The sequence below is a fragment of the Acipenser ruthenus genome, chromosome 41 (assembly GCF_902713425.1).
Source record: "Acipenser ruthenus chromosome 41, fAciRut3.2 maternal haplotype, whole genome shotgun sequence".
NCBI classification, from domain to species: Eukaryota; Metazoa; Chordata; class Actinopteri; order Acipenseriformes; family Acipenseridae; genus Acipenser; species Acipenser ruthenus.
In genome coordinates, this window is record NC_081229.1 from 5,053,761 (window position 1) to 5,081,157 (window position 27,397).

Below are 27,397 nucleotides of genomic sequence, written 5' to 3' on the forward strand. Positions count from 1 at the left end.
CTGAAAAATTTGATTGAGAAGATCTTTACACTGGATAAGGTTTGGTGTATTGCTGTCCTCAGAACTATAGAGTGTTCAGACTAGCTACTGTATAACTATTACTGCTGCTGACATTCATTTGTTTTTCTGGGACTGAAACTATTTAGTTCATAATGAAATACATTTCAGGTTTTGTTGCAATTAGAGAAATAAACAAACAAAAGACAAATTCAGATCAAATCATTATTTTATTTTTATATCAGCAAAACATACAGAATATCAATGTATTCAGAAATACAAAATAAAAATTGACAGAAGACTCACTCGGTACATAACGTAGTTTCTATTTTGTTTAGTTATGATTACAGTTTGCCTACTCACTACATTCATTCACAGAGTAGCATTAGCTACAATCTGCATCGTCAGAAACCACGCCCTGTTGGCTGTCCAGTTTGGGTATATTCCCTAGAGGCAGGTACTTTCAGCTGCAGGCAGGCAGGCTGGCACACAAGCTTCCTCCCTCCCTCTTCGTGTCACTCTAATAATGTTCTCTAAACAGACACACTCCTGCGACTACCTGCAGCAGCAGGGGGGTAAGAATGCCCGCTCTGCTGTAGCTCAATGAAGCAACACAAAAGTGCAAATAAGGAAAATAAAAGTTTTCTTTTGATTTTGTTATACTGGTGCTGATGACAATATCCAGGACCTAACTACAGACACACCTTCTTAATTATGTAAAAACTAATTTAACAAGTTAAAACGTTTTAAATACTACTGAAATATGTAAGCATTATTTAAATGTATAAAACCTACTTAAATATTATAGATTTTTTTTAAAAGGCAAAAAGCAGAAATTAGAAAAATATTAAATAAGACCCTTTCACCCTCTCTACTTCCCTCTAACAATACATCCTATATGATGCTGACCAAGGTTTAAATCCATGTTCTTATATCTTATTATCCCCAGCAATAAGATCACTGGACATTTCCTTATGTTGAAGATCTTTTGGTCCCTTGCTTGTGATTCATACTTCAATTTGTAATATGTAGATATTTAAAAGAAAACGTTAATACTACTACTACTACTACTACTACTACTAATAATAATAATAATAATAATAATAATAATTTAAACCAAGTTGCTGCTGCTTCCTGGTAGCTGATCAGTCCTTGTATTGCAGTTCAAACTCTCTCCAATGGTCCGGCCTCAATCAGACCCAGTGACCTACAGCACAGGTACCAGGATGCAGCAGTTTATCTACAGCCTGGCATTTTAAATAGCTGCGCATCCTGAATTAAAAAAACAAGTAAACAGCAGCTTCTGAAAAGACTCCTCAATGCTGATTGTAAGGAAGTGAGGAGGGGAATCATATTAATGTTGCACTGTACAATGAAGACCATAAGACAAGCATTGTGCACTGAAGCCTGTGCAACAGTATAATGCTTCCCCATCTCACAATCAGCCTCAATAAGTCTTTCATAATTAATTATTGCCCCTTTAAGATTGCTACACATTATCATCATCTATAGAACTTGCATTGCTTTGTTTTGCTTTATTGTTCACACATGCCACGTTTATAAAACAAAATTTAGACTCAGATATTTCTATAACGTTTTTGGAAATCGCTTTTTTTTAGACTTAAGTGACTTTATACTATAGAATGTTTGAGAAGCAGTGCTATAAAACCTTTTAGTTTGTGTTTTTAACCTTTGAAACAGATAAAGGGGAGCTTTTCATAGCAGCACAGATCATTCCACTCAGCCCCCCCATCCTCCCCCAGCACCATCTCCCCGCAGTGCTCATAGTAAGGATTGTTGGGCTCCCCAGAGGCCCAGTTAGTGTAGTTTAGGGGGGCCCTCTTATCCTTACCAGCAACCCAGTACCATTTATCATACACAATGGTTCTGTGCAGGCCGATCCAGAATCGCGACGCAGTGCTGTTCCTGACGAGCTCCGACACTCTGTTCTGTGCAGCCAGGCTTGTGAGGCTCACTAGGTCAGTGTAGTGATCTCTGCAGTACTGCCAAGCCTCCGGCCAGACCATACTGTCAGAGATCAGGTGGAGCTCCTCAGGGACTGGAGTGCCTGGTAAAAAGATATAACAATGATAATAATAAATAAAACTAATAACGAATAAGGTCACTAATACAGCCCATCCAAATGCAGCTTCGTTGAAATTCTGCTTCAGTCTGCATTTCATTATGAGAGCTGTGTGGTTCAGATTATTGGTCGGTTTAGGCTACTAGGGTCTGGTTTCACTGCACCCTACGACACGGTACCCACCTGTTACTGCGGGTGAAGTGCCAGGGAGCCAGGAGCTGGAGTGCCCAGGGGAGCTGGCTCGAGGAGAGGTGCCGCCCATCATGGAAGGCTGCTGGGATTGTTCTCCTCCATCTGGTGTTTGGGAAGCGGCTGGCTCGGTGGTTGGAGAGTTCTGAGAGTCAAACTGAACAGTGGTGGTGTCCTGTGGATCTGTGGAAATGATCACATAGAAAGAATCAACCAACCTCTTAATTACCGCACTGTGCTGTGCATTGTGTAGTTACTACTGACAGGATGTGGGGTCCTAATACCTTCTCAAGGAGTGTGAATATGATCCTATCACTCCGGGTTTTACCTCTTTACATTCTATTCCAGTAAGATATGGAATTGATTTTAAGATCCTACTCGACCTATGAGGCATTACATGGTCTTGCTGCATTATACAAGTTATTTTTTTCATATATCCCTGACCGTACACCAGCCATATGACTCTGTACCCACCCGCTGCTGCAGCAGGAGAGGGGCTGGCCATCGTGGAAGGATGCTGGGATTGTTGTTCTCCATCTTCTGTTTGGGAAGAGTCAAACTGAACAGTGGTGGTGTCCTGTGGATCTGTGGGAAAAAAATCACATAGAAAGAATCAACCAGCCTGCTAATTACCGCACTGTGCTGTGCATTGTGTGGTGGTGTCAGGATGTGCTGTCCTAGTATCTGCTGCTCAGGGAATGAATCTACAGTGTGGGGGAGTCAGGATCTGGAGTGTGAAATTGTTTTTTAAAGCCTTGGTTATTGACCGCTCAACTACAGCAAACTGATATTTAATTTCTTACCTGTTTAATGTCCTATTTTGTGTATTCTAAGTAATTATAGTTAGTAGACATGTCAAAGAATGATGAGCAGAAACCACAATGGAAAATCACTCAGCACACACACGCACACACACACACACACGGATATTAACAGGTAAGAAATGAAACATTCTGATCAGGTAGCTGATAAAGAGCGTCTCTATAACTCAGAAGTGACTTGCCTTTGTAACAGATGAACTTGTTGATGTCATTGCAGTTGTTCATCTTCCATGCCCCAAAATTCAATTGAGAGGTCTTGATCGTGACACAGGTTCCATTCCTCACTAGCTGAAGTACTCCCCAGTTGCTGTAGTTGAAAGTTTCCCCGTTTCCCCAGCTCCAAGACCCACCGTCCCTCCTCAGTCCTATCCAGTAGTCGGTATTGGAAGTGGTTTTGTTCATCAGCTGTTCGATATCCAGGAGCACGTCTTGGCTTGTGATGCTCACCAGGTCTGTGTACAGAGATCTGCAGTGTTCTCTGGCTTCGTCTGCATTCTTCACTGTGTGAACCAGGAAGTACTCCCTCTGACCGCACAGCACAGAAGGTCCTGCAGAGAAACACAACAGTGTAACAGGACTGTAAATATAATTATTATTATTATTATTATTATTATTATTCACTTAAAATAAATAAATCAACCAGTTAGTGATTTGTCACATTCATAGGCCATCGTATTCTGTGTAAAGATGTCATACCATGCACAGCAATTCTGAAGTAAAACCATGCTTTTTAATGTGCAATAGTGCTTCTTGTGTACATGTTTAGTTTTTGTAATAAGTAATATTAGTAGCATACAAACAGTGCACTTTATTTTAAACGTACATTTAGTTTTTTCTTAATGGTATTTTTTTTTCAAAACTCCAGTATCAATACACTAAACGTGCTGATCGTTCCATCCAGATATTTCCATGACGCATTTCCATCACGTCCCTGCATTCTACTTCAAGAGGTCACTAAAGGACTGTTTGAAAGAATCAATGTTTTGAACATTGTGATGTTAAACTACATGACTGTAATCATCATAAAAATATATCGCAATATCAAAATAACTAGCAAGCTGGGTACTCTGTTCAGAAATCAATTTTCCTTACCTGCCAAGCAGACGAAGCTGTGAAGGTCAGCACAAGGTTCAGCTCGCCACTCTCCACTGGGAGTCATGGCTCCACAATCTCCATTAGCATCTGGTTCCCAACTCAGCCATTTGCTGTATTGAAAGGCCACACCGGATGACCATTCCCAAGGCGAGCTGACTGTTTTTCTGCGCAGACCCAACCAAAACGTGTACTCTGAGACCCGGGAAATCAGTGCCTTGACTGCCTGCATTTCCTCATCACTGGGAACACTAACCAGATCAATGAAATTATTTTGACAGTGTTGGAGAGCTTGGTCCCAGTTCATTTTATCATAGACGACGTGATATCTTCTTTGGGGGCAGCAGACTGAGAGACCCACCATCAATGCGCAGGCTACAACAACAAAAACACAACAGGAGTCAAAATCTTCAGGCCACTGGATAATAAAACGGGCCGCGCTTTAGTGACAGGATCCATTCAGGCAATAAAGCATCTAAAACGTGCTGTAAAAGAGGTCCTGATTTAAAACAGACTTTTTAAAATGAATGGTGCAACAGTTTGCAGCCTGAGAGATGTATTCTGTTGTGTAGCTCTTCTAAATCAATAATACTTTCTTACACAACTAGGAGAATTGCCCTGAATATCAAAAGTGCCTTCCGACAGTCTGGAACTCACTGTATCTGTTTGTTTAAACCCAACTCTTATCCTGAACGGTGTTTCCATCATAAAATGAAACACTTTTCTGCTGTTTTGGAATGGGTGCAATTTGCATAAAAGTGGCAGAAAAACTATTCAGTATTTAAATTAAAAACATGTATGTTAATGATGCAAATTACAGTTTTTACATCATTCCAGGATTTCAATCAGTGGACAGACTGAAAGGTAGCAAAGGCAGAGAAAAACAAAACAGCGTGTGTTTCACGAGATAAGGAGAAAGAAGAGAAGATACATTTAATAGAACAATAAAGCAAGTACATCAGGACACAGAGAAAAAAGCTCCTATTTTAGAGAGCTTCTATTTTAATGTAGCCTAATTGTTTTAATGTATACTGTATTAAATTATAGTTTCGGTTATGAAGGATATTTTATGCCAAAATCAAAAATAATTTAATACATTAATTAATGCATACATAAATATAGAAATAAATATTAAGACATTTTATTATTTATGTATGTATTTATTTGTTTTTATATATTTTTCATTTTGGCATAGCAGCCACGTTATCCCTTTCATTCTCTAAAATCGCAGCAATCTCTAGCAGCACATTGGGCTCCATCGCTGAAGTAGTCAGAGTCACGGCAACCACATCAGAGCCTTCTTTAGACAGAGCCTGTTTGAAATAGGATCCCATCTCAATCAGGACTCTTTGAAACAGGTGGAACCACTTATTCAATCGGAAAATATTCAATCTGACCACCTCAACCCTTTTGATTTGACGGGGGATGTTAATTAGGTAAACACTTAATTTGCATAACATTTTTCATATTGTCGGAATTGGGATTTTGCAACTGTTCCCATCCTCACTGGCCATTTTTTATTTTTGCTCGGAACAAGAAAAACAAAAGCCCTCCCCGACGGTCGTAAAAGCTTTGATATTCAGGACCAATAAGTCTATTAAATGTGATCATCTGAATGATAGTGATGAGTACAGCACAGTGAAACTCACCGGACACGATGAGGAAAGCCAGGCTGCACATTGCTGTTGTCTCTGATGAGCTCCGTCACTCAGGATTGTATTTCCTAAAGGACAGTAAGAATAACCCATGATGCAGTGCCCATCGATACCGCGTCTAACGACATTGTGCCGGAGACAGAAGTCCAAATACATGAATGTTTGTTTCATGTGCATCAATGATCAATATATCAATTGATTCCATAGCAGAGTCGAGGTGCAGCGGCCAAAAGGGCACCCTTCTTTACTGTGACTACAAATACATCGAATGATCAATGATAATTTACAAGATAATAATCTCTCTTAAAATAACCAATACAAAATAAATACGAAAATTATTAAACAACAACAAAAACAACAACAATACTACTACTAATAATAATAATATTCACAGGAAAAAAAAAGTTTATATAAATTAATACAAAATGAATATTCTTCTCATTCAACAGTGCATCATTTTTTATGTGAACATAAAAAGCACAATTATTATTATTATTATTATTATTATTATTATTATTATTATTATTATTATTATTATTACTATGTCCCCAATCAAAAATACATAAAAGCTTGAACAGAATAAGCACAAATAATAATAATTATACAAAAATATTCCCAGTCAAAATCTACATTAGACAAGTTTGTTTACAGAACATAATAAAAATCACAACTATTAATAATAGTGTTGGGTTATTTTGAGGTACGTGTTAAAATGTGGTACACTGTGTATTGCACTTGACATAGCATGTGCAAATTTAGCTCAGAAAACAAGGAAACGCCCGTCTGAAAGGGGTACGTACCATGTACTTATTTTGGCCCTTAAAGTTCTTTTTAATATATACTCGTTTCACAATTCAGCAAATGTATGTGACTTTAACTGAAGAGCAACACTTTGGGTTATCTAACATTGTAAACATATACGATTTAGTGGGTCAACTGCAGTTTGTCTTGTTCATAGTGATTTGTGCAGTAGCCAATCACAGATTGACAGCGTACCATTTTCTGATGTTACACGGGTCAAGTTTTGGTATGCGTACTTTCTGGTCCTACACCGGTAATAATTATAATACTAATAATCATTATTAAAATACAGCACATCCATGTGCAAGTTTATGCAAACATGTTAAATGTCTGCTTTTCTATTTGTGTTCCTCCAGTTTCTTCAAAACAGTAACCAGTAAAGAAACTCAACCAAATCTAGAGAGAGGATGATTTATAAAGTATAAAGAAACAGCATCACTCACCACCCGAATAAGTTTAAATAAAAATAACAATTAAAAAAAAAATCCCAATCAAAATATACATCATATATAAGTGTGTTTATGTGAACATAATAAAAACCACGAATATTAACAATACCGGTGAAAATAAAACCACATCCAAATCCAAGCTTATGTGAACATGTTAAATGCTTGAATTTTTATTTGCGTTCCCTACTTGTTCTCAAAATAACATCCAATATAGAAATTCAAATACTTAAACCCATTTGAGATATTGGAGTCTGTCCAATAGATCATCCAATGTGATTGAAATCAGTCAATGGCAGGTTATCAATCAAAATCTAGCCTACTAACCCCTAAATCTACCCCCTACCCCTAAACCTAATGTCTACAACTAACCTAATCTCTAACCCTAAACCTAATCTCAACCTCTAAATCTAACTGTGTTATTATTAAACTAATTTTTACTATTATTTCAACACCGGTTTTTAGCGCCCTCTGGCGGCTACTACACCCGACGTCCATTAAAGCGCTTCATCCTTACCAACCCTACCTGTTGTGAGGCTTGATAACGTCCCATTCAATCGACTGATCTCAAACAGATCGGTAGCAGAGATGCAAATACCGGCGCTGTGTGATGCGTCCTTGATTTATGACAGTAAATGACAACCGCGTCACTCACTCAAGCAGTGTCTTCAATGTAGTTTTACCATTATAAAAAATAATAATAATTTTTAAAAAATCTCAAAAACTGTATTTATTTGTACTGGAAAAGCAATGTATTCGTTGTTACATAACTATCCTTGCTTCATATTGAAAACCTAATACAAAATTCTAAAGTCAAATGAAATATCGGTTAACTGCGGGTTAACCACACACAGTGAAATCACACGCAGCACACAACACCAAAAAACAAAACGAAACAAAACTAACCACAGCAAAACAAGCTCATCCAAACAAACATAAACAAACTAAAGTATATAAATATGCTATACACATATTAGAATGTGTTTAAAATCGCTTTCGTGTTTGAATTTCTTAAAGATTTGATTTAAAGTGCATTGTCTTTATTTCAGAAACAAACAACATATACTAATATTACGAAGCAAAAATGAGTTTGTCAGGAATTATCCATCAATTTACTATTTTTAAAACTGTTTTTATATTACTCAAGATAATCTTAACATTTTTAATAGAGTATGGTATAACTATGATATCCAAAGCATTAAGCTAAAGTTTAAATAAAAAAGCATAAACATGGCGTCAGACATTTCTGCAGTTACGATGTTCTGCGATATAGAGTAATAAGAGATTATATTGAGAGGTTTCCTTACCAGCTAGTCCAAGAGATCCCAAGGTGTTCTCCTCTCCACTGTCGATGGTGAAAGTGACAATATGACATCATCTCGCTTTCCATATTGAGAATGGACAGGAGGCAGGAGGCAGGAGACACGCCCTCTGGCTTGTGACAGGCACGCATTATCATCACAGTCACAGGCTTATACACAGACACCAGTGTATATGCCTATGACTGTGATAGATTATATATATATATATATATATATATATATATATATATATATATATATATATATATATATATATATATAAAAGACTACACATTCACAGCTCTTTTATGTGTGAACAATCAATGCAACAGGAAACACCTGATCAATTAGAAACACCTGTGAGCCAAATGTCCCAATACTTATGCTCACATAAAATAGGGGGATGGAACTCTGAAAGTGCTGTTATTCTTAGTTGGTAAAACATATATGTGTTGAAACAGCCAGAAATAAAAGGTGACATTCTGTACTTTTGCCTCATATTCATCTTTTAATCATATTTTCATATTGCTTGAGTGTACAGCAAAAATTGCAATTTTGACTTCACTGTCCCAATACTTATGAAGGGCACTGTATATAGATTCTTTGTTAAGACTGGAACCCAGGCCTCCAGAGAAAGGAGAAAGGCTTGTTTAGTGCAGCAGTGGTGAATCTCAACGGACTCCATGAACCACCAGCAATAAAACGAGCAAGAGGACAATAAAACGAGCAAGAGGACAATAAAGTCCAATTATTGTTATCTGGCTTTAAGCCAGTGGTGGCCAATACATTAAGACAGCAATGAGAACAAAACCAACTTAACAGAATAGAATGGAAACTTACCATTCAAAACAAAAGGAAGTCCTGAAAGCTGGTGTATATTGTGTGACATTTCTGTCCAATAAAAAACACCCATAACAGTCACATGGAAGCTTTTAATTCATTAAAATTAAAGAAATGTCTAAGTCAAGTTGACAGACGTGTCCCCTTTTTGCATGTTTATTTGTTGAGGCTTGTTCTGATTTTCACCATTGTCCATGGATTGTCCGTGACAGTGCATTAAAATAAACCCACAGCACCACTCAGCCTCCCCCGGATTGTCCACTTTATATCTGTCTGGGGTCCCAGTATTTGTGAAAGGTGAAAGGCTGGTCTAGTGCATTAACATTAACCCACTACCTACCCAGACCTCCCTGATAGGAACCCCTGCCACCAGCCAAAGATAAAAGGTTAGTGCATTAACATTAACAAGGTGAAAGGCTAGTCAAGTGCATTAATATTGACAAGTAGCACCACCCAGCCCCCAGCACCTGGGCCCAGGCTTTGGGGAGGGGGCCAGCCCCCAGCCCCAGCCCCCAGCCCCAGCCCCCAGCCCTGAGTCTGTTTCTTTTTTTCTTTTAGCCCAATTTAATGACTAAATGTAAAAAATATGTAGGCACCGTCTAATCTACTGGGATCAGAAAAATAAACCGTAGCAAGGTAGTATTGGTGGACTGTCAATCAAAACACAAATTCACAAATCAGAGCCAACAGATTGTCTATCTGGAGGCGGGACACAGAGCGTGCGCTCTGGCAATAGGTCAGTGTTCAGGTCATGTGATTGCTCTGCTGGCAGATGTGATACTAACATTGGTAATGCTAAAAATTCAGTATTTAAAAAAAAATGCATGCTTTTGGGATATTAATTTGTTAAGTGTGTTCATAAAATGTTGTTTTTGCTTATGAGTTGTATTGAAAGCATTTGTACTGTGGGCTAAGTATGGAGATGCAGACATGTGTTTTTTTTCATAGTAACGTTTGTACTAATATTAAAAATCCAACTGATGCTGGTGGTCTATTTTACAGTATTGCACCAAGGCCCAGTAAATCCTAGCGTCAGCACTGACTCCAGGTAAAGGTGAAAGGCTGGTCTAGTGCATTAACATGAGCCCACTGCACCACCTAGCCCTCCTGTTTGGAACACAGTCAAAGATATAAGGCTTGTGCATTAACACTAACAAGGTGAAAGGCTAGTCTAGTGCATTGATATTAACAAGTAGCACCACCCAGCCCCCAACACAGGCCTCCAGAGAAAAAGTAAAAGGTTATTCTAGTGCATTAACTAAATCCACTATGCGAACTAGCCCCCCCCCCCCCCCTCCCCCCTCCCCCCTCCCCCCCCCTCCCCCCCCAGCCAGCCAGCCAGCCAGCCAGCCAGGTGAAAGGCAGGACACCAGATTTGATTTGCAAACATGTCATATTTCCAGACTCTTTTGCATTATCACATTTGAATCAAAGGCGCTGCACAGCAGACCAATCCAAGCTCGTTCTTTTTTTTCTATGCTCAGGGAATAGCAAAAACTTTAACCCTTTGTACCCAGGATCCTCAAAAGCTTGCAGACTGAAACTATTTATTTGTAGACATTTATTATAATTGGATTTAAGCTGTAGATGAATGTACAGTCGTAGAGAAAAGTATTGGCACACTACACTTATTATACCATAATTCAAGGTAACAGAATTATGTTACTGGAACCAACTACCCAGTAATGTTGTTGAAGCTGACACCCTGGGATCCTTCAAGAAGCTGCTTGATGAGATTCTGGGATCAATAAGCTACTAACAACCAAATGAGCAAGATGGTCCGAATGGCCTCCTCTCATTTGTAAACTTTCTTATGTTCTTTCTTATGTTCTTATGACAAGCATTTAGTAAACTTTAACCACATTTTAATAAAACAAAAGCAAAATACACAATTTCTAGTAATTTAACCAATAATCTTAATTAAAAAAAAAAACATATTTCCATATTTCTTTCAGCTGAAACAGTAGATGGCTGTATTCATTCAATCCTCAATCACATCAATGTCTTCAGTCATATAACAAATGTTATATGTCTCATCAGACCAGATCATTTTGTTGAAGAATGTTTCAGATCCCTGTTCATAGTTCTTGGCATATTTCAGATGGTTTGTTTTATGAATTTTATTTCAAAGTGGTTTGCAGCTCTGAGGTCTACGTGCATACAGCTCTGCTGTGTTCAGGTGTCTTTGTATAGTTATTTCATGCAATGTTATGCCTGATGCTTTGTGTCAGTCTGCTGTGAGCTTCTTTGTCTTGAGCATCATCTGCTGTGCTTCCAAAACTTTCTTCCTTATCCAGGGCAACTTACAATTGTTACAAGATACCACATTATTTTTACATACAATTACCCATTTCTACAGCTGGGGTTTTACTGGAACAATCTAGGTAAAGTACCTTGCTCAAGGGTACAGCAGCAGTCTCCCCACTGGGGATTGAACCCACGACCCTCCGGTCAAGAGTCCAGAGCCCTAACCACTACTCCACATTGCTGCCCTAATGTGTAGCAGTGTGTGCCTTATAAACTTTTGCCCAATATTTCTAAGAGTGGAAACGCGTGCGGATTCTACATAATTCAGAAAAATTTTAAAAAGTATTTCTTAAGGCCCCAGTTGTAGCATTCAAAAGAGAAGCTAATTTAGATGATATTTTAGTTCACAGTAAACATAAAAGAATAATTGACAAAATAGGTTCTACGAACATGTGCACCAGTCGATGTAAAGTGTGTAAATACATGGACAAAAGTAAAAATATAATTAAATATAAGAACACCACATATCCACTAAAAACTAATACCTACTGTAAAAATAGCAATGTCGTTTATGGAATAGCCTGTGAAAAATGTGATGAAATCAAATATGTTGGAGAGACTGGAACTACTTTATATAAAAGAATTCAGAACCACCTTTCATTAATTAGAAATAAAAAAAATGAATGAACCAATAGTACAGCACTTCACCAGTCAAGGACATGACATAAATGATGTAAAAATTAGACAATGCGACATATAGAAGAATAAAAGAAAGTAAATGGATAAATAGACTGAACACGATTATGCCAGCGGGACTCAACAGAAAAGAATGAACTAATTAACTTCAATAAATATATAACATTTAAATAAATAAACAAAATTCATTCAAAAGTTGTGCATGCTGATGCACTGGGGAGGCCAAATCAAGATGATCCTCAGAGCCAGCATTGCATGATATAATAAAAATATAAGTTGATATAAAGTAATGTTAATTAGAATTAATACAGATTCAAAGATAAAAGTAAAATGATGTCACAATATATAGAACACCATTACATCATGTAAGAATAAACCATGGATTTGAATGTAAACAATAACAAGTAGTTGTCATGCCTTCAAAAACCTATAAATACCTCCAATGTTTTGATTCAAACACAGGCTCCCTTGAGAAAGATCTGTACAACATATCGAAACGTTGGGCAGCTGGCTCTTTGAGCTAAAATATATGACAGAGGAGAAAAGAATGTTGGTGCTCGGCGTATCAGAAAGAAGAAAGTATGGGGAGGCGGGGCTGAGCACTAGCGCGAAAAGAGAGGTTATCGTCCTAGAGGAGAGAAGAAACAAAACAATACTGTAACGAAATACGTGTGATTTGTAATATAGCCAACACGGTTATAAATTCTAATTTATTTTTATATTCTCCTGTACATACGCTTGTTAAATCCCCCTTGTTTTAGTGTAGATACTAGATAGTATTATTTTATTTTGTGTTGTAACGTCGTCTGGAAGACTCTCCTCTGTATCGGTTAGCGCTCGGGGCGACCGGCAAGCGAGTCCTAGTTCCGCCGATTTCCATCGCCATCTCCTCTGGACCGACGGTAAATACAGTTTACTGGACGTAGTGGACAGTACTACCCTGCACCGCTCGGGCCCGCAGCGTTTATTCATTGTTGTCTGTATGTGTTATTTTAGTTATCTGTTTACCCGGGTGTTAAATGTATCTCCCCTACAGAGATTAATACTACTGGCCAGTGTAATTGTGTAAAGGGGAAAAAATGTCCTGTCACCAAGTGTTTATTGTCTGCCCTGTATATAGTCGATATATACTCCAATCTGCTACGGGGGTTTATTATCAGGGTTGCCTGTCCACCACGTTATTTTGTATACATTTTAATTTAATTAGTATGAGAGAGAGAGAGAGAGAGAGAGAGAGAGAGAGAGAGAGAGAGAGAGAGAGAGAGAGAGAGAGAAAGAGAGAGAGAGAGAGAAAGAAAGAGAGAGAGAGAGAGAGAGAGAGAGAGAGAGAGAGAGAGAGAGAGAGAGAGATTAATTTATCTGCCTTATTTACCGGAATATAGTCCGTCTGTGCTATTGCCCCTAGACTCCCTACTGTTTAATATTTCACCTGGTCGCTTTATTTATTTATTTTTGTGACACAACCGTTATAATTATTATAATAATATTTATATTTGAGTTTATGATTTTATGTTTGCTTGACTATATTTTGTTAGTAGAGTTCCTATATGGGTTTTGCTCATAAGTCATAACACCTGGCATCTGCATATGATTTAACCTTTTTCATTACGTTATATTAATTCTATTCTATAATACTCATTTATTTATTAGATAACTCTAGTAATAATACTAGTAATACTATTCCAGAAGCATCTTTCCCCCACAAGGACGGCTAGCTGGTTTCAAGAATTGTCCCCCCATGTTCAAAAGAAAGTTACACCCTTAGCCGCTTAGCTAATAAAATTAATCTTAATATGATTAAAAAGTACAGCAAAAAATCTTTTCACTACATATCGATTGCTGGAATTAATGATCTATCAATTAATTAATGAACTAGATAGGTAGCTACAAAACTAACAGATGATATAAGCGAGCAATATATTTCAAAATTATTTTTGGTTTTTACGAAATACAGGGACAGAGGAAGAGACTCTAAAACTGATCCAGCTGCGCGCGGCAAACGATGTCCTCTTCACAGGGAAAAGAAACGCTGCGAAGCTGGGCTGGGAGTGACATTTGAAACTTTAATATAGCCTGCACACTTTTATCATTTCCATTATATGTTTTTGCAGTGATTAATAAATTAGTTTAGAACCTTTAGCCATTTCGTAGTGATACTGAATATAAAGCAAAATATATTACATATTGAATTAAGTAAAATAGATATCTTATTATTTAAAATATTATTTAAAAAAACAAAAAGAAAACGTAAATATTAGGCTACATTATGAAGTACATGTTTGTAAGATGTGGCAAAGTTTGCATTTTATTAACCAATATCAAAGTTTTTCCAATTATCTCAAAGTTTAAAAATAACCATATACATGTAAAATGTTCTCAATACGTCTTGTTCGCTCAGTAGGGCAATAGCGTGGTGAAGACATCTCCTACTTGCTGAAATCCACTGTTCTTTGGAACAGGAATAGTGCAAATGCTACAGCCATTCTTCAAACTACAATCTGACAACAAAACATTGTGTAGCTTCTTGCTCATTCAAAGGTAAGTACTCTTTTATTGAGATTTTACATATTTACAATTTACACCCATTCTTTTTTCATTCATTTTACATTTCTTTTAAAGATGACATTCATTCATGCGTACAGACATACATTTTGTTTTAAAAGCATTTGAAATACATTTAAAAACACCAAGACAATTGTGCTTTGTACAAGGTTAAAACAGACACAGATTAAAATCAACATGGTAAAACCTGTGGTGCTTTAAAAGTGACTGGAAAAAAAGAAGATATGGGCTGGTGTTTCTCTCTTGCGGCACTTTGCATAGGGGCATGTTTCTACTTGGCCTAGTCCCTTCCTGAACATGAACGCTTGAGTGGGGAGTGAACTCTGGACGGTGTTCCATGCTATCCTTCTGGACATTGCTGAGGCAGCTGTGAGACACATTCTCCCAGATTTTTTGGCTTTGGGTGAGGGAGAAAGTAGCTACTTTAACAATTTCCTGGGAACCGGCAAGATGTTTAGTTACAGCCTTGTATTCCCAGGGGGCCAATTTTGCTTTATCTAAGCCCAATTTATATATAGTGTCCCTTAAAGTTCTATAGTTCAATGGGGGGTCCCAGGAGTACGGCACGGTGTTGTCAGTAGTGCAGAGGCCCAAGGCCCTGAGACAGGTGGCAAAGTAGAAATGATTCATGTAACATACCTTCCTGTCCAGGGCCTGGATGTTCTTGATGGTTTGCGTGAGCCCCTGCACTCGGATGAGCTGCACAACGCCCGGGACCCTCTTACCTCCCTTCTTTTCAACTTTATTTATTGTGGTTCGCTTTACTCTCTCCATCTTGCTGCCCCAGATAAAGCAGTGGGTAATGCGGTCCACCACTTTTTTGGTGGTCCTGTCTGGGGGAAAGATTTTTCCTACATAAGAGAGGATGGGGAACAGTATAGATTTTGTTATTAATACTCTACCCGTCATTGTTAAGGATCATGTGCTCCATCTGCCAGTCTTTTTACTGACCTGGTTAATGGCCACCATCCAGCTCTTGGCCCCCGAGCTATTGTTCTCGAAAATGAGGCCCAGAATCTTGATTTTGTCCTTTTTGATAGGGTTCGTGTTCGACAGTTCCCTATCTACCTGCCAATTTTTAGACACGTAGACTTCGCTCTTGGACTTATTAATCACTGCCCCGGTCGCCGTGCAGAACTTCTCAAGGATATTACTAATCCGAGGTACCGACAATGTTTTGGTGCAAATTAGTGACACATCGTCCATATATGCTGTTGTTTTAATCTGGACCCCGTTGGAACCAGACAGCTGGAAACCAGTTATATTGGTATCTCTACGAACTGCCTGCAGGAGGGGTTCAATGCACACGAAATATAGCAGTGGGGATAGTGGGCAACCCTGTCTGACACCTGACTGGATAGATATTTTACCAGTCACATGTCTGTGCACCAAGACTCGGGTACTAATGTTCGTATAAATTGTTTTAACCCACTCCCTAAGTCCAGGAGCGAATTTCATCCTGTCCATCACTTTGTACATATATTCATGGCATACCCTATCGAACGCCTTCTCCTGATCAAGGTTGAACAGGCAGAGGGGATGGTTCCATTCTCTAGAATAAGCCAGAATGTCCCTTCTCATTCAAAGGTAAAGGTAAAGGCGCTGAATGATGATGCTGCAATGCCCTACTCCCTCGCTCTCCCAAGTGCACACTCTGTGACGTCAGTAAAACATCACGCGAAGTGTACACTTGTCGAAGGGTGTAAGGTGCAAGGGAATGTTTTGGGACGCAGCCTTGGGCTTCATTGCACAGCGCAACACTAATATGATTCCCCTCGTCACTTCCTCACAATTAGCATTCAGAGGTCTTTTCAGAAGATGCTGTTCACTTGTTTTTTTTTTTTTTAATTCAGGATACGCAGCTATTTAAAATGCTAGGCTGTAGATAAACTGCTGCATCCTGGTACCTGTGCTGTAGGTCACTGGGTCTGATTGAGGCTGGACCATTGGAGAGAGTTTGAATTGCAATTGAATTGTTATTGCATCGGCTCATGAACGGTGTGTCAACTCACATCCTGAGGTGGCTTGCTGGGGACAATTCACACTACGTGGGATTGTGACCCGGGTAGCCCGGGTAGGAGTGCCAGTGTGAAAGGGGCTCTAGGAATAGCAGGTCTAGGTGGATTCAAGCTTGGAATTGTCACAAAAGTGACCCCATAATCCACATGCAATCCCCCAGCGGTCCACTAGGGTTGTTGCTGGCGTTCATTCTCATTAGTTTACAGTACAAACTTGATTAGCGGTAGCCTCCGAACACTTAACATACAGTACAAGACTACTGTTCATATATTAAAACACAGAATACATCTTCTGAACACTGTATAGTTCTGAGGACAGCAATACACTGAACCTTATCCAGTGTAAAGATCTTCTCAATCAAATATTTCAGGTGTTGCAACCCTTATAAAAGTTTCTCATAGTAAAAGCCTACAGCTATGACCAGACGTTTGCATCACTCTATAGAACGAAGTGATTTTGCTTCATAAAGTCACATGAAATTTGCTGAATAATGTTACTTTAACATATTGAATTACATACCGACATTGACATTTCAAAATCTAACATGAAATACTGTACTACTATTATGACTTGATTACATGATTTTAAATAAAATATCTAAATCATGCCGTAGCAAAGTGTAATAAAGCACAGTGAAAGAATGGTAAAGTTTCCAATAGTAAAAGCCAAGCAAAGTGTAATAAAGCACAGTGAAAGCATGGTAAAGCATAGGTAAGCATTGTAAAGAAGAGCTAGGTATGGCAAAGCATATTGAAAAACAAGGCAAATTGTGGTGAACTTTTATAAGGGAGAGCCTACAATGTGGCAGTGATTCCAGGGCCGACAGGAAGTCCCCGGACGGGCGTGAGCTCTCTCCCTGACGTCACTTCCTCTGCTGCTCGCTTGCTCCTCTTGACATATACGACAGCTCCGATGATGGCGGGGATTATGAGAACAGCACAGAAGATGAAGACTCTGATTATCAATTCCACTTTAGAGACTGACACTGAAAGAAAAAGAATTAGTGCAATTAAACTACTTATAAATGATTTATTTCCAAATAAAAATGCAGTTTTTAAAAAATCCATTTTTAAATAAGTTTCAGTGTTGTTAGCGAAAAGTGTTGGCAGATCTGCAGCATTTCACCTTCGCCATTAAGTACCAAATAAAAATATTAGAACACGTGTGGTATTTATGTAATTTGCTACATTCTAAATGAATATTTCTTCACAGAATAAAATATGAAAATCCTTTGTTTTGGCTACAAACTGTTGGGTTCTATTTATTGGCAGTAATCAGGCCAGTGGAATGTCACGCCGGCTATGAAGCTCAACATAGAAAATGGAGCTTTATCATCACTGTGGATAAGAAAACACCAAGAAATGGATCATTAGGCTTCAGTTTCTTATTTTTTTTGAGGTGCCATAAAAGTATCTGAAAGGCTTTATTTGCAGAATCAACCATTACTCTTAGACTTAGCTTTTGCGGTTAACAAAATGAGAGTAAGTTATCATAACAATATAGTTAAAGAGAAAACTAAACAGGTTAAAAAAGCTTCAAAAAAGACAGAGTATCCTGTCCTCAAATGAGGACAATGGCATCTAATGGGTTATTAAACACTGATTTGGTTAGTTCACTGTAGGCCATGCTGACAGTGAATGGTTAAAGTCCTACATGTTCGGTATTGGGGTCTTTCACTCATTCACTGTTTTCAATGTGAAATAATGGGGAGGTCTGTATAAGCACTTTCCCTGCTATTCTGTTCTTTTGTGGTTTTATTGAAAAATTGAAGTGAAAAATGTTGACGTCCTACATCATTAAACCGTGAACCTGTTGGATTAAAGTAAGCAGACAGCCCTTTTTCTGAGGAACTCGGTTTTGAAAGAGAGCTCCGCTGCCATCCCTGACTCTAAGCGCAGGGAATGGAACCATCTGGTTCGGCAGTAAATCGCTGAACCCATGTCCGCACCTTTCGTATCGATGGTGCGGATGGTCCAGAAGAAGGTCCTTCAACTGGCCTCTCCTGCTGCGTCTCCTGGGGGTGAGACTGGGGAGGGGGCTGTAAAATAAATAATCAAGCGCAACTCGCTCACCCAGCAATATGAGTGCATTGTGCTTCTCCTTTTCGGGGAGGGCAAAGGAGACATGGGGGAGAAGGAGGACAAAGCAGTCTGTGTGCAGTGTGGACTCTGAGAGGTTGTCCTGCTCTCCCTCAGTAATTCCTGCTGCTGGAGTTCTTGGAGGCCACAGTCCGCGGCAGGAAGAAGGTAGAGCTGGCCCTGGTTAAATGGAGGGACCTCTCCACGATCATATGATCTGTGAGGTTCTTCCTCAGGGCCGGCCACTCCGAGAAAACTTCAGGCTCGACCGTGACAGAAGATGATGTTTCACATCGGTACATTAAACACCAACAGGTGTAAGGACAGTTTCTGCAGGGCCCAGGTAATCTCCTACCTGAAAAAGCACACTCTGTGTGCTTCCTGCAGGAAACACACACCACTCCTGAGGTCGAAGCCGAAGCCAACTGGCCGCTGGAGTGAGAGGGGGAGAGCATCTTTCAGCCACCTCACCGACACATCTTGTGGGGTGGCGATGCTCTTCTCCCGGTCCTTTTGACTGGAAGTGATCGATGTGAACGACGTCGTGCCAGGCCATCTGTTGCACCACTGGGTCCGAGACGGGGATGCTGTCATTCACCTGTTGAACATGTAAGCTCCGTCCATGGGTCTGGAGAGAGTCCAGTTTTATCGCCGGGTGTCGGCCTACATGAGTACTATCAGCACCAAAGAGTGCATGGTCCTCGGGGGGGGGGGGGGGGGGGATTTCAAGTGCACCCTGGAGGCCGTGGGGCAAGAACCCTACCTGCTCTTGTCGGCAACTCTGAGGGAGCTGACCTCTCAGGTGATGGCAACATTCGGACGCCTCGGCCTTCGCCTGCATCAGAGTCAGGGCGGGGCAGGTTTCTCAGTCCCGGAACCATGCTCATTGCATTCGCTCCTCCAACATAAGGCCGGCGCTGTTCACGGACCACAACCTGGTGGCCGTGACAGTAACCCTGACACCAGCTAGGCACACCACTGCTTACTGGCACTTCAATAACAGCCTGTTGGAGGACAAGCTCTTTGTGCTGTCTTTCCGGGACTCCTGGATGGTCTGGCACAGCAGGCGATCTTGCTTCCCCACGTGGAGTCAGTGGTGGGACGTGGGGAAGGCGCAGATCAGGATCCTCTGTCAGGATTACACGAGGGGCGCGAGCAGGCGGAGGGACTCAGGGATCAAGTGGCTGGAAAGGGAGCTGCTAGATCTGGAAAGGGAGCCTGGCTCTCAGGGACCAACTCGAGCACAGCACGTACGAAGAGAAGAAGAGCACCTTGTGACACCATCCCATAAAGATAATCACTGAAAACTATAAAGTAATTATAGGAAAACCAATTGCATTGATGTCTGTAGCCCAGAGCTAATTTTATGCTTCTTTTTATGCCTGTTGATTTATGGTGCACAGTATTTATGTGTGTTAATACCTAATTTCCACCAGGAGGCGAGGTCTGTTTTAACAACCTATATAAACCCTGCGGTTTTGCTGCAGGGAGGGGAGGAAAAGAGAGAGACGGAAAGAGCGTTGTATCTTGGTCAATTGAGGAGGATTGCTGGTTTCTCCATGTTTTTTAGATAAGGAAATTTGAAAAATCACATTTATATCTGTTGACAAATTGTTATGTTGGTTTGTCAGCAGAAACATAGCTGCATATTACATCCTGCTCCTGCAAATAAATCAGCCATTGGGATAAGCTTTTTTGATGTCTATTTTGTTTGGATTCTTTTTTTACCATTGTGCATTTCTGCAATTGGTTGGATGGATTTTCACCTGATGCCTCTCTACAGTGGATACATTGTTTTTTTCAGCTCTGTTCGTGGATCTATTTGGTCGGGACTGAGACCAAAGATCACTGTGGGACCGAAAATCTTACTTTATGCAAATTCTTGCTTGACTGTTCGCGGGACTGAGATATTGTGTGCTTTTCTCTGATAAGGGATATTGTCTGCATTGAACTCTGCTTAAATCCTAATTTAAATGTGTTTTGATTTTGTGGTTTCAATCGTGATTGTGATTGTTATGGTGTGTGAAGGAGTAGTGGGGGTTGTACCAAATATATTGTCGGTTTCTTCAAAAATTCTGAACTTGTTTTTTGTTGTTGTTGTATTTTGTTGTTTCTCTTGTTAACTGTTTGAACTTGCAAATAACGCAGGGGAGATTATTATAACCTTGCGGGACCTGCAGCTCCAGCGGTTCCGGGGGCGTCTGTGCACTCGGGGGTCCAGTATCTTCGGGAGATGTACCACTGCACACACTTCTTCTACATGTTGGTGAAAAAAGGGAGCCCAAAAGAACATCTCCTACCTTTTTGCAGAAGATGGCTCCCTTCTGATGGATCTGGAGAGCGTAAACGAGAGGGCCAGGGCTTTCTAATCTGCTCTCTTCTCTCTGGATCCCGTCGACTCCGATGCCTGCAGGGTTCTTTGGGATGGGCTTCCCACGGTCGGCGAGGGCGTCAGGGACGAGTTCGAGGGCCAACTGACCCTGGCCGAGCTCTCCAACGCCCTCCGTCTGATGCTGTACAACAAATCGACGGGCTGACCGTGGAGTTCTATAAGTTCTGGGACTTGCTGCGGCCTGCCTTTGTGCAGGTCCTGGCGGAAGCCTACGAGGCCGGAGAGATGCCCCTTTCAATGAGAAGGGATTTACAGCTTTAGTAATGATGACTTTGGAGGATACTAATACAGAGCAATGATATGAATAATACCTGTAAGTGTTGTGGTATAGCTATACGTAGCCTTTACTGCACCCCCCTCAGTTAGGTTGCATCTCCATCTCCTGTTGTGGTCTGATATCTGCAGCTCCAGGGACAGAGTGGAATGTGTTCTGTTGGGAGTTATCTTGAACCTGTCTCCCTGCAGGGCTGTGCCTTCATCATCCACCCAGGTCAGTTCAAAATTGTCAGGAGCTGAACTGCAGTCTGCAATACCACCATTACACACCAGGGTGCACTGTAGAGCTAAAGCAGTGCCTCTCTTTAAGTCTCTGCTTGGGTCAACTGTAACTGAAACGGAAAACCAACGAGAAATGGTATTAAAGACCACCGGTATATAAACAAAAAATATGTGCCACGGTAACACATCTGTATAGAAAGAGTGCTTTCAGACTGTGCCTTCATCTGAAATAATGTCTGTTTCGATTTAGCTGCTAGAACTTCACTTGCACTTCACCTACCAATGAGTTCTTCAAAAGATCCAAGAAAGTTAGGATACACGATACAATAATTCCTATCAACCCTATAACATGTGCACACTCCTCAACAGCATGGCTGATTAGAAATAAGTTTGCCAGTCCCAACATACAGATTAAATGTTCTGGTTGCCATGCGCCCTTATAAAAGTTTCACCTTGATTTATTTTATTTGCTTTCACTGTGTTTTATTAAACTCTGCTGTGCAGTTACCATGGGACACTTCACCATGCTTTCACTGTACTTTATCACACTCCTGTGCTGTTACTATGGGATACTAGACCATGCTTCACTGTAATTTATCACACTCTGCTCTGCTATTACTATGGGATACTTGACCATGCTTTCGCTGTGCTTTATAACACTTTATCATATTTTTATTATGTTGCAGAACTATGATAAGTAAAATTAGTATGTGTGTATGATACACAAGCTATGGTAATATAACTGGTTCTAACACCACTAATAGTTACTTTTAACACTACAACACACTTACTGGTGTGCAGGTTCAGAAAACCAGGAGTTCCTCCTTTATAAAGCATTCCATTTAGATATTGTTGACATTCATACTGGCCGGCATCCTCTGTGTGCAGATGGTGTATCCGCAGAGACGAGTCAGGCGGCACCTCCAGTCTTGCAGCTCTCTCTGGCTGTTTGACTGTAATCATCCCATCCGAGGCCAGCTCAGAAGATTCAGATCTTTGATTAAAGATCCAATGAATGAAAGAGTTTTCATATTCCTGGAATCCCGCACAAGGCAGGGTAACAGTCTCTCCCAGAGAGGAGTACCGGTCCAAACCTGGAAATATAATAACAACAATAACAGAACAATAATAGTATCATTACTACTACTACTACTAATAACAATAATAATAATAATGTTTGCACTTGTACCATGCTTTCCCCATGGTTATACTACGCATTTACCATAGTTTAGCCTGGATTGCCAAATTTATTAATATGCTTCACCATACCTCTCTGTGATTTACAATGCTTACCTATGTTTTCAGTGTGTTTTATTACACTTTGCTATGTTATTAGTAATGGAGATTTTTATAAGGGTTACCCTCTTACCACCACTGCCTTCTCCATAACTGTGAAACAGTCAAATGTAATATATATATGTAATATATATATATATATATATATATATTAGTCACCGCCAAAATTAATGGCACCCTTGGTAAAGATGAGCAAAAAAGACATGTGGAATATCTTTGACTTTTTATTAATGATTAAATGATTCATTAAAATTGATGATTCAACCAAAATTGCACATTTCTCAAATTATAAATTTATTTCCAAAAAAAATGAAGTGTCACGATTATTAGCACCCTTGTTTTCAGTACTTTGTGCACCCTCCCCTTGCAGGATAACGGCACCGAGTCTTTTTCTATAATGTTTAATGAGATTGGAGAACACATTGGGAGGGATCTTAGACCATTCCTCCATACAGAATCTTTCCAGATACTTGATATCCTTCGGTTTGTGCTTATGGGCTCCCCTCTTCAATTGAAACCACAGGTTTTCAATGGGGTTCAAGTCTGGAGACTGAGATGGCCATTGCAAAATATTTATTTTGTGGTCAATTAACCATTTCTTTGTGGATTTTGATGTGTGCTTGGGGTCATTGTCTTGCTGGAAGATCCACTTGCGGCCAAGTTTCAGCCTCCTGGCAGAGGCAGCTAGGTTTTTGGCTAAAATGTCCTGGTACTGGGTAGAGTTCATTATGCCGCTGACCTTAACAAGGGCCCCAGGACCAGTGGAAGCAAAACAGCCCCATAACATCAAAGATCCACCAACATATTTTACAGTAGGTATGAGGTTCTTTTCTGCACATGCATCCTTCTTTCGACGACAAACCCACCGCTGGTGTGCGTGGCCAAAGAGCTCTGTTTTCGTCACATCTGACCATAGCACTCGGTTCCAATCGAAGTGCCAATGCCGTTTAGCAAACGCCAGGCGCTAATGTTTGTTGGTTGCTCTTAATAAAGGCTTTTTTTCTGGCAAACCTTCCAAATAGCCTATTGGCATGGAGGTGGCGTTTAATTGTAGATTTGGAGACTTGGTGACCCCAAGATGCAACCAAGTTCTGTTCTCCATCTGTGGCCCTTGGATTTCCCTTTGCCTCCTGAATCATCTGCCTCACTGTGCTTGGGGGCAAGATACACTTGCGTCCTCTACCAGGCAAGTTTACCACTGTTCCAGTGGTTTTGAACTTCTTAATTATTGCCCTAATAGTGGTAAGTGCTATATTTAGTTTTTTAGCTGTTGTTTTGTTCCCATTGCCTGATTTATGAAGGTCAACAACCATTTGTCTCTTTTCATTTGTGTGTTCTTTGCCTTTCCCCATGGTGATGGATGACAAATGGATTTCATATGCGTGTTACCTCATTTTTATACCCCAGTGAAACAGGAAGCCATGGAAGGTCACATTACAGTTCCTTAAGACTGAGATGAACTTAAAGAAGTAGAATGTTAATGCAGATTTAATTTTGTTTGATTTTATTTAGAAGAATCTTTAGGGGTGCCAATAATTCTGACACCTATCTTTTTGAGAAACAATTGTATTACTTGTTAATAAAAAACTTTTTCTCTAAGCAATTGTATTAGAATATAAGAATATGGTTTTCCAATATATTTGAGCATAAAATATAGCTCATTACCTGTGTTGTTTATTTTATAAAGCCTTTTTTGTTCATCTTTATCAAGGGTGCCAATAATTTTGGAGGTGACTAGAGATAGATATATATATTAAAAATACATTTTTTTACATACATTGATAAAGACTTCCCAGCAAAACCTTTATCAAATAACTGTACTTCTATATGCCACTGCTTTGTATAACTATGAGCACGATCCTCTCATTCACATGCATGGATCCTATTCACACACACCTTTAACTCACGAGTTATTTAAGGTGCAACAAAGTTCTGAATTCATCTCTGGGCCTCTTCTCGGTGTTACAAGAAGAAGACCAGCACTCACTTCACATCTTTTAAAAAAACATAACTTTGTTTATATCTTCATGTGAAATTATTTTTTAAACGGTGGACACTCAAGCACGGACACATTGCGGTAGATGCTTTCTTCAGTGTGTATTTAAACAAACTGCATTGCATTTTTATACAATGAATTGGTGATTATTACAATCAGTTAATGCATTTGTTCTTAAAAGGAAAGAGTTAACATTACAATAAAACAATACACACAAGTTGTTTTCAATTAATTATTTTACAATTAATTCTTCTGACCCCTGGTCCTTGTTTCTTTTTTTCAGGTCGAAAAAGTCGGTCGACATTGTCTATACTTTTTAGGATTTTGAATGCTTGAATCAGATCACCTCTTAGTCTTCTTTGTTCAAGACTGAATAGATTCAATTCTTTTAGCCTGTCTACATACAACATGCCTTTTAAACCCAGGATAATTCTGGTCGCTCTTCTTTGCAAGCTCTATTGTTGCTGAGAACCTAACAGCACAACTTCGGAGTTCTTATCTGAGTTCAAGTGCAAGAAATCTGAGACATCCAACTACTGACATTGCAATCATCAATCATATTAAAATATGGTTCCATACTTAATACTAAACTGAGAGAAATTATGGGTAAAAATCCAAATACATTTGGTTATAATGTATAGTTAACCTCGGTCACAAATAGGGAAGGTACAGTGGTTGTGCAACAGTCAGAGTTTGCTGTTTTCTGTTAATGTGAAAACACTAATAGTGATAAAAGCACTATTTTCAAATAAGAATTCTTTAAAAAAAACAAACATTATAGTTTTAAAACAATTTTAATGTATGTGTCCCGATTCTGAGTTGGTCCCCCCGACCTCTTCCCAGTTGATGTCTCTGCTTTAATGTGGAAGTTTGTTCAGTGTCACAAACCTTCAGTATGAACTCAGCTATGGACCTCTTCCCAGATGTGTCTATGCTTTAACGTGTACGTTTAATTTGAACAGACCGCTGCTGGTAAAAGCTGAACTTCTTTATTAATATTTAAAAAGAATAATAATTACTTACCACACCCGGCTCTCCAGCCGAGTAACAAGAAACACAGACATGAAGCTCGCAAATTCTTCATCGTTATTTTCAAATTAAATGTTCCGCTTATCTGGTTAAAATACAAATCTGCACTGAGGAAAATGCAGAAGTGACTGTCGTGTTGCAAGTTTCCTGTGGTTTCACAGGAGAAAAAATGACCAAGCTGAAACCACGACCACAATGACCAAGGAGGATGGAAATGACATTTTATTCTTAGATTTGCAATTCTGGTATTGCTCTTGTTAACTGGCTCACTGGGGATTAACCTAGAATGATTCACTCAACACAACAATTAGTCAGTTTAATACTAATACTTTATTAAACTTTAAGATCAGGATACAATATGAAAAAGGCCAATTTTGAAGACCGCAGTCTTCATTTCTTCCTCGGGTATAACAAAGATCTCTAAACAACCCTTTTTATACTTAACCTGTGGTGACATCATTCTTCAACAATTCTTTCTTTCTGTTACTGTTTTCCAGTATAGGTTGCTATTCTTTTGTACGTTGTATTGGTCCTCCTAATAACATGCTCACAATTCATGCATTTGCCACACACACCCAGCTAATGAGATATATTACTACAAGAGATTGCAAGACACAGGAAGAGTACAAGATACTGACAACCTCCATATATCATACCCAAATAATCAAACAAAGTCTTCTAACACGCTTGTGGCTCCTCTCATAATCTTGAGAAAGGCTCATCTGTGTTTCTCTAATCATGTAGATACTGACTCTTTGTGTTTAGAGTTTATGAGCTCAATACCTCTAATCCAATTATGTAGAGACTGACTCCTCTTGTGTAATCCATGAGCTCCATGTGTTTCTCTAATCATGTAGAGACTGATTCCTCTTGTATAGAGTCTATGAGCTCCATGTGTTTCTCTAATCATGTAGAGACTGATTCCTCTTGTATAGTCTATGAGCTCCATGTGTTCCTCTAATCATGTAGAGACTGACTCCTTGTGTATAGAATTTATGAGCTCCATGCCTCTAATCTAATCATGTAGAGAGAGACTCTTCTTGTATAGAGTCTAAGCCCTTATACAAGTTTACCACAATATGTTTGCACAGTATTTTTGCAGTTTCCCATGCTTTCTCCAGGGTTATACTATGCATTTACCATAGTTTAACTGGTTTGCAATGTTATTAATATGCTTTACCATACCTGGCTTTTCTTACAATGTATTCCTCTGCTTTACCATGTTTTCACTGTGCTTTATTAAACTTTGCTGTGCTTTTACTATGGGGAAACTTTTATAAGAGTGAGCCCCATGTCCTCTAGTATTATAGAGAGTGACTCCTGTTATATAGAGTCTATGAGTGCCATGTTTTTCTTTAA

At 39.4% G+C, this 27,397-nt stretch overlaps 3 protein-coding genes across 3 annotated transcripts; all 3 read right to left on the reverse strand.

Moving 5' to 3' along the window:
- Positions 1–208: 208 nt before the first annotated feature.
- On the reverse strand, positions 209–2,853 carry LOC117433867 (C-type mannose receptor 2-like). The gene is made up of 3 exons (XM_034909524.2): positions 2,744–2,853; positions 2,264–2,452; positions 209–2,065 (listed from the first exon to the last, which is right to left on the reverse strand). The coding sequence occupies exons 1-3, from the start codon at positions 2,772–2,774 to the stop codon at positions 1,683–1,685; spliced, it is 603 nt and encodes a 200-aa protein (XP_034765415.2). The 5' UTR covers positions 2,775–2,853; the 3' UTR covers positions 209–1,682.
- Positions 2,824–8,504, reverse strand: LOC131696694 (secretory phospholipase A2 receptor-like). The gene is made up of 5 exons (XM_059010632.1): positions 8,392–8,504; positions 5,832–5,905; positions 4,183–4,557; positions 3,273–3,638; positions 2,824–2,846 (listed from the first exon to the last, which is right to left on the reverse strand). Exons 2-5 carry the CDS (start codon positions 5,860–5,862, stop codon positions 2,824–2,826), a joined length of 795 nt encoding a protein of 264 aa, XP_058866615.1. The 5' UTR covers positions 5,863–5,905; positions 8,392–8,504.
- Positions 8,505–14,588: 6,084 nt separating this feature from the next.
- Positions 14,589–26,119, reverse strand: LOC131709097 (uncharacterized). Its single transcript, XM_059010981.1, has 5 exons — positions 26,033–26,119; positions 22,509–22,811; positions 21,531–21,827; positions 21,128–21,450; positions 14,589–17,734 (listed from the first exon to the last, which is right to left on the reverse strand). Exons 1-5 carry the CDS (start codon positions 26,091–26,093, stop codon positions 17,711–17,713), a joined length of 1,008 nt encoding a protein of 335 aa, XP_058866964.1. The 5' UTR covers positions 26,094–26,119; the 3' UTR covers positions 14,589–17,710.
- Positions 26,120–27,397: the final 1,278 nt, after the last annotated feature.

Excerpts from the sequence above, each read along its gene's own strand:
- LOC131696694 (XM_059010632.1), bottom strand. The coding sequence starts at position 5,862 with ATGTGCAGCCTGGCTTTCCTCATCGTGTCCG. Across the intron at positions 3,639-4,182 it reads CAGCTTCGTCTGCTTGGCAG|GACCTTCTGTGCTGTGCGGT; the intron begins GTAAGGAAAATT and ends GTTTCTCTGCAG. Across the intron at positions 2,847-3,272 it reads CAAGTTCATCTGTTACAAAG|GACACCACCACTGTTCAGTT; the intron begins GCAAGTCACTTC and ends ACAGATCCACAG.
- LOC131709097 (XM_059010981.1), bottom strand. The coding sequence starts at position 26,093 with ATGAAGAATTTGCGAGCTTCATGTCTGTGTTTCTTGTTACTCGGCTGG. Across the intron at positions 22,812-26,032 it reads CGGCTGGAGAGCCGGGTGTG|GTTTGGACCGGTACTCCTCT; the intron begins GTAAGTAATTAT and ends TTATATTTCCAG. Across the intron at positions 21,828-22,508 it reads TTTTCTGAACCTGCACACCA|TTACAGTTGACCCAAGCAGA; the intron begins GTAAGTGTGTTG and ends TTTCCGTTTCAG.
- LOC117433867 (XM_034909524.2), bottom strand. The coding sequence starts at position 2,774 with ATGGCCAGCCCCTCTCCTGCTGCAGCAGCGG. Across the intron at positions 2,453-2,743 it reads CTCTCCTGCTGCAGCAGCGG|ATCCACAGGACACCACCACT; the intron begins GTGGGTACAGAG and ends TCATTTCCACAG. Across the intron at positions 2,066-2,263 it reads CACTTCACCCGCAGTAACAG|GCACTCCAGTCCCTGAGGAG; the intron begins GTGGGTACCGTG and ends TCTTTTTACCAG.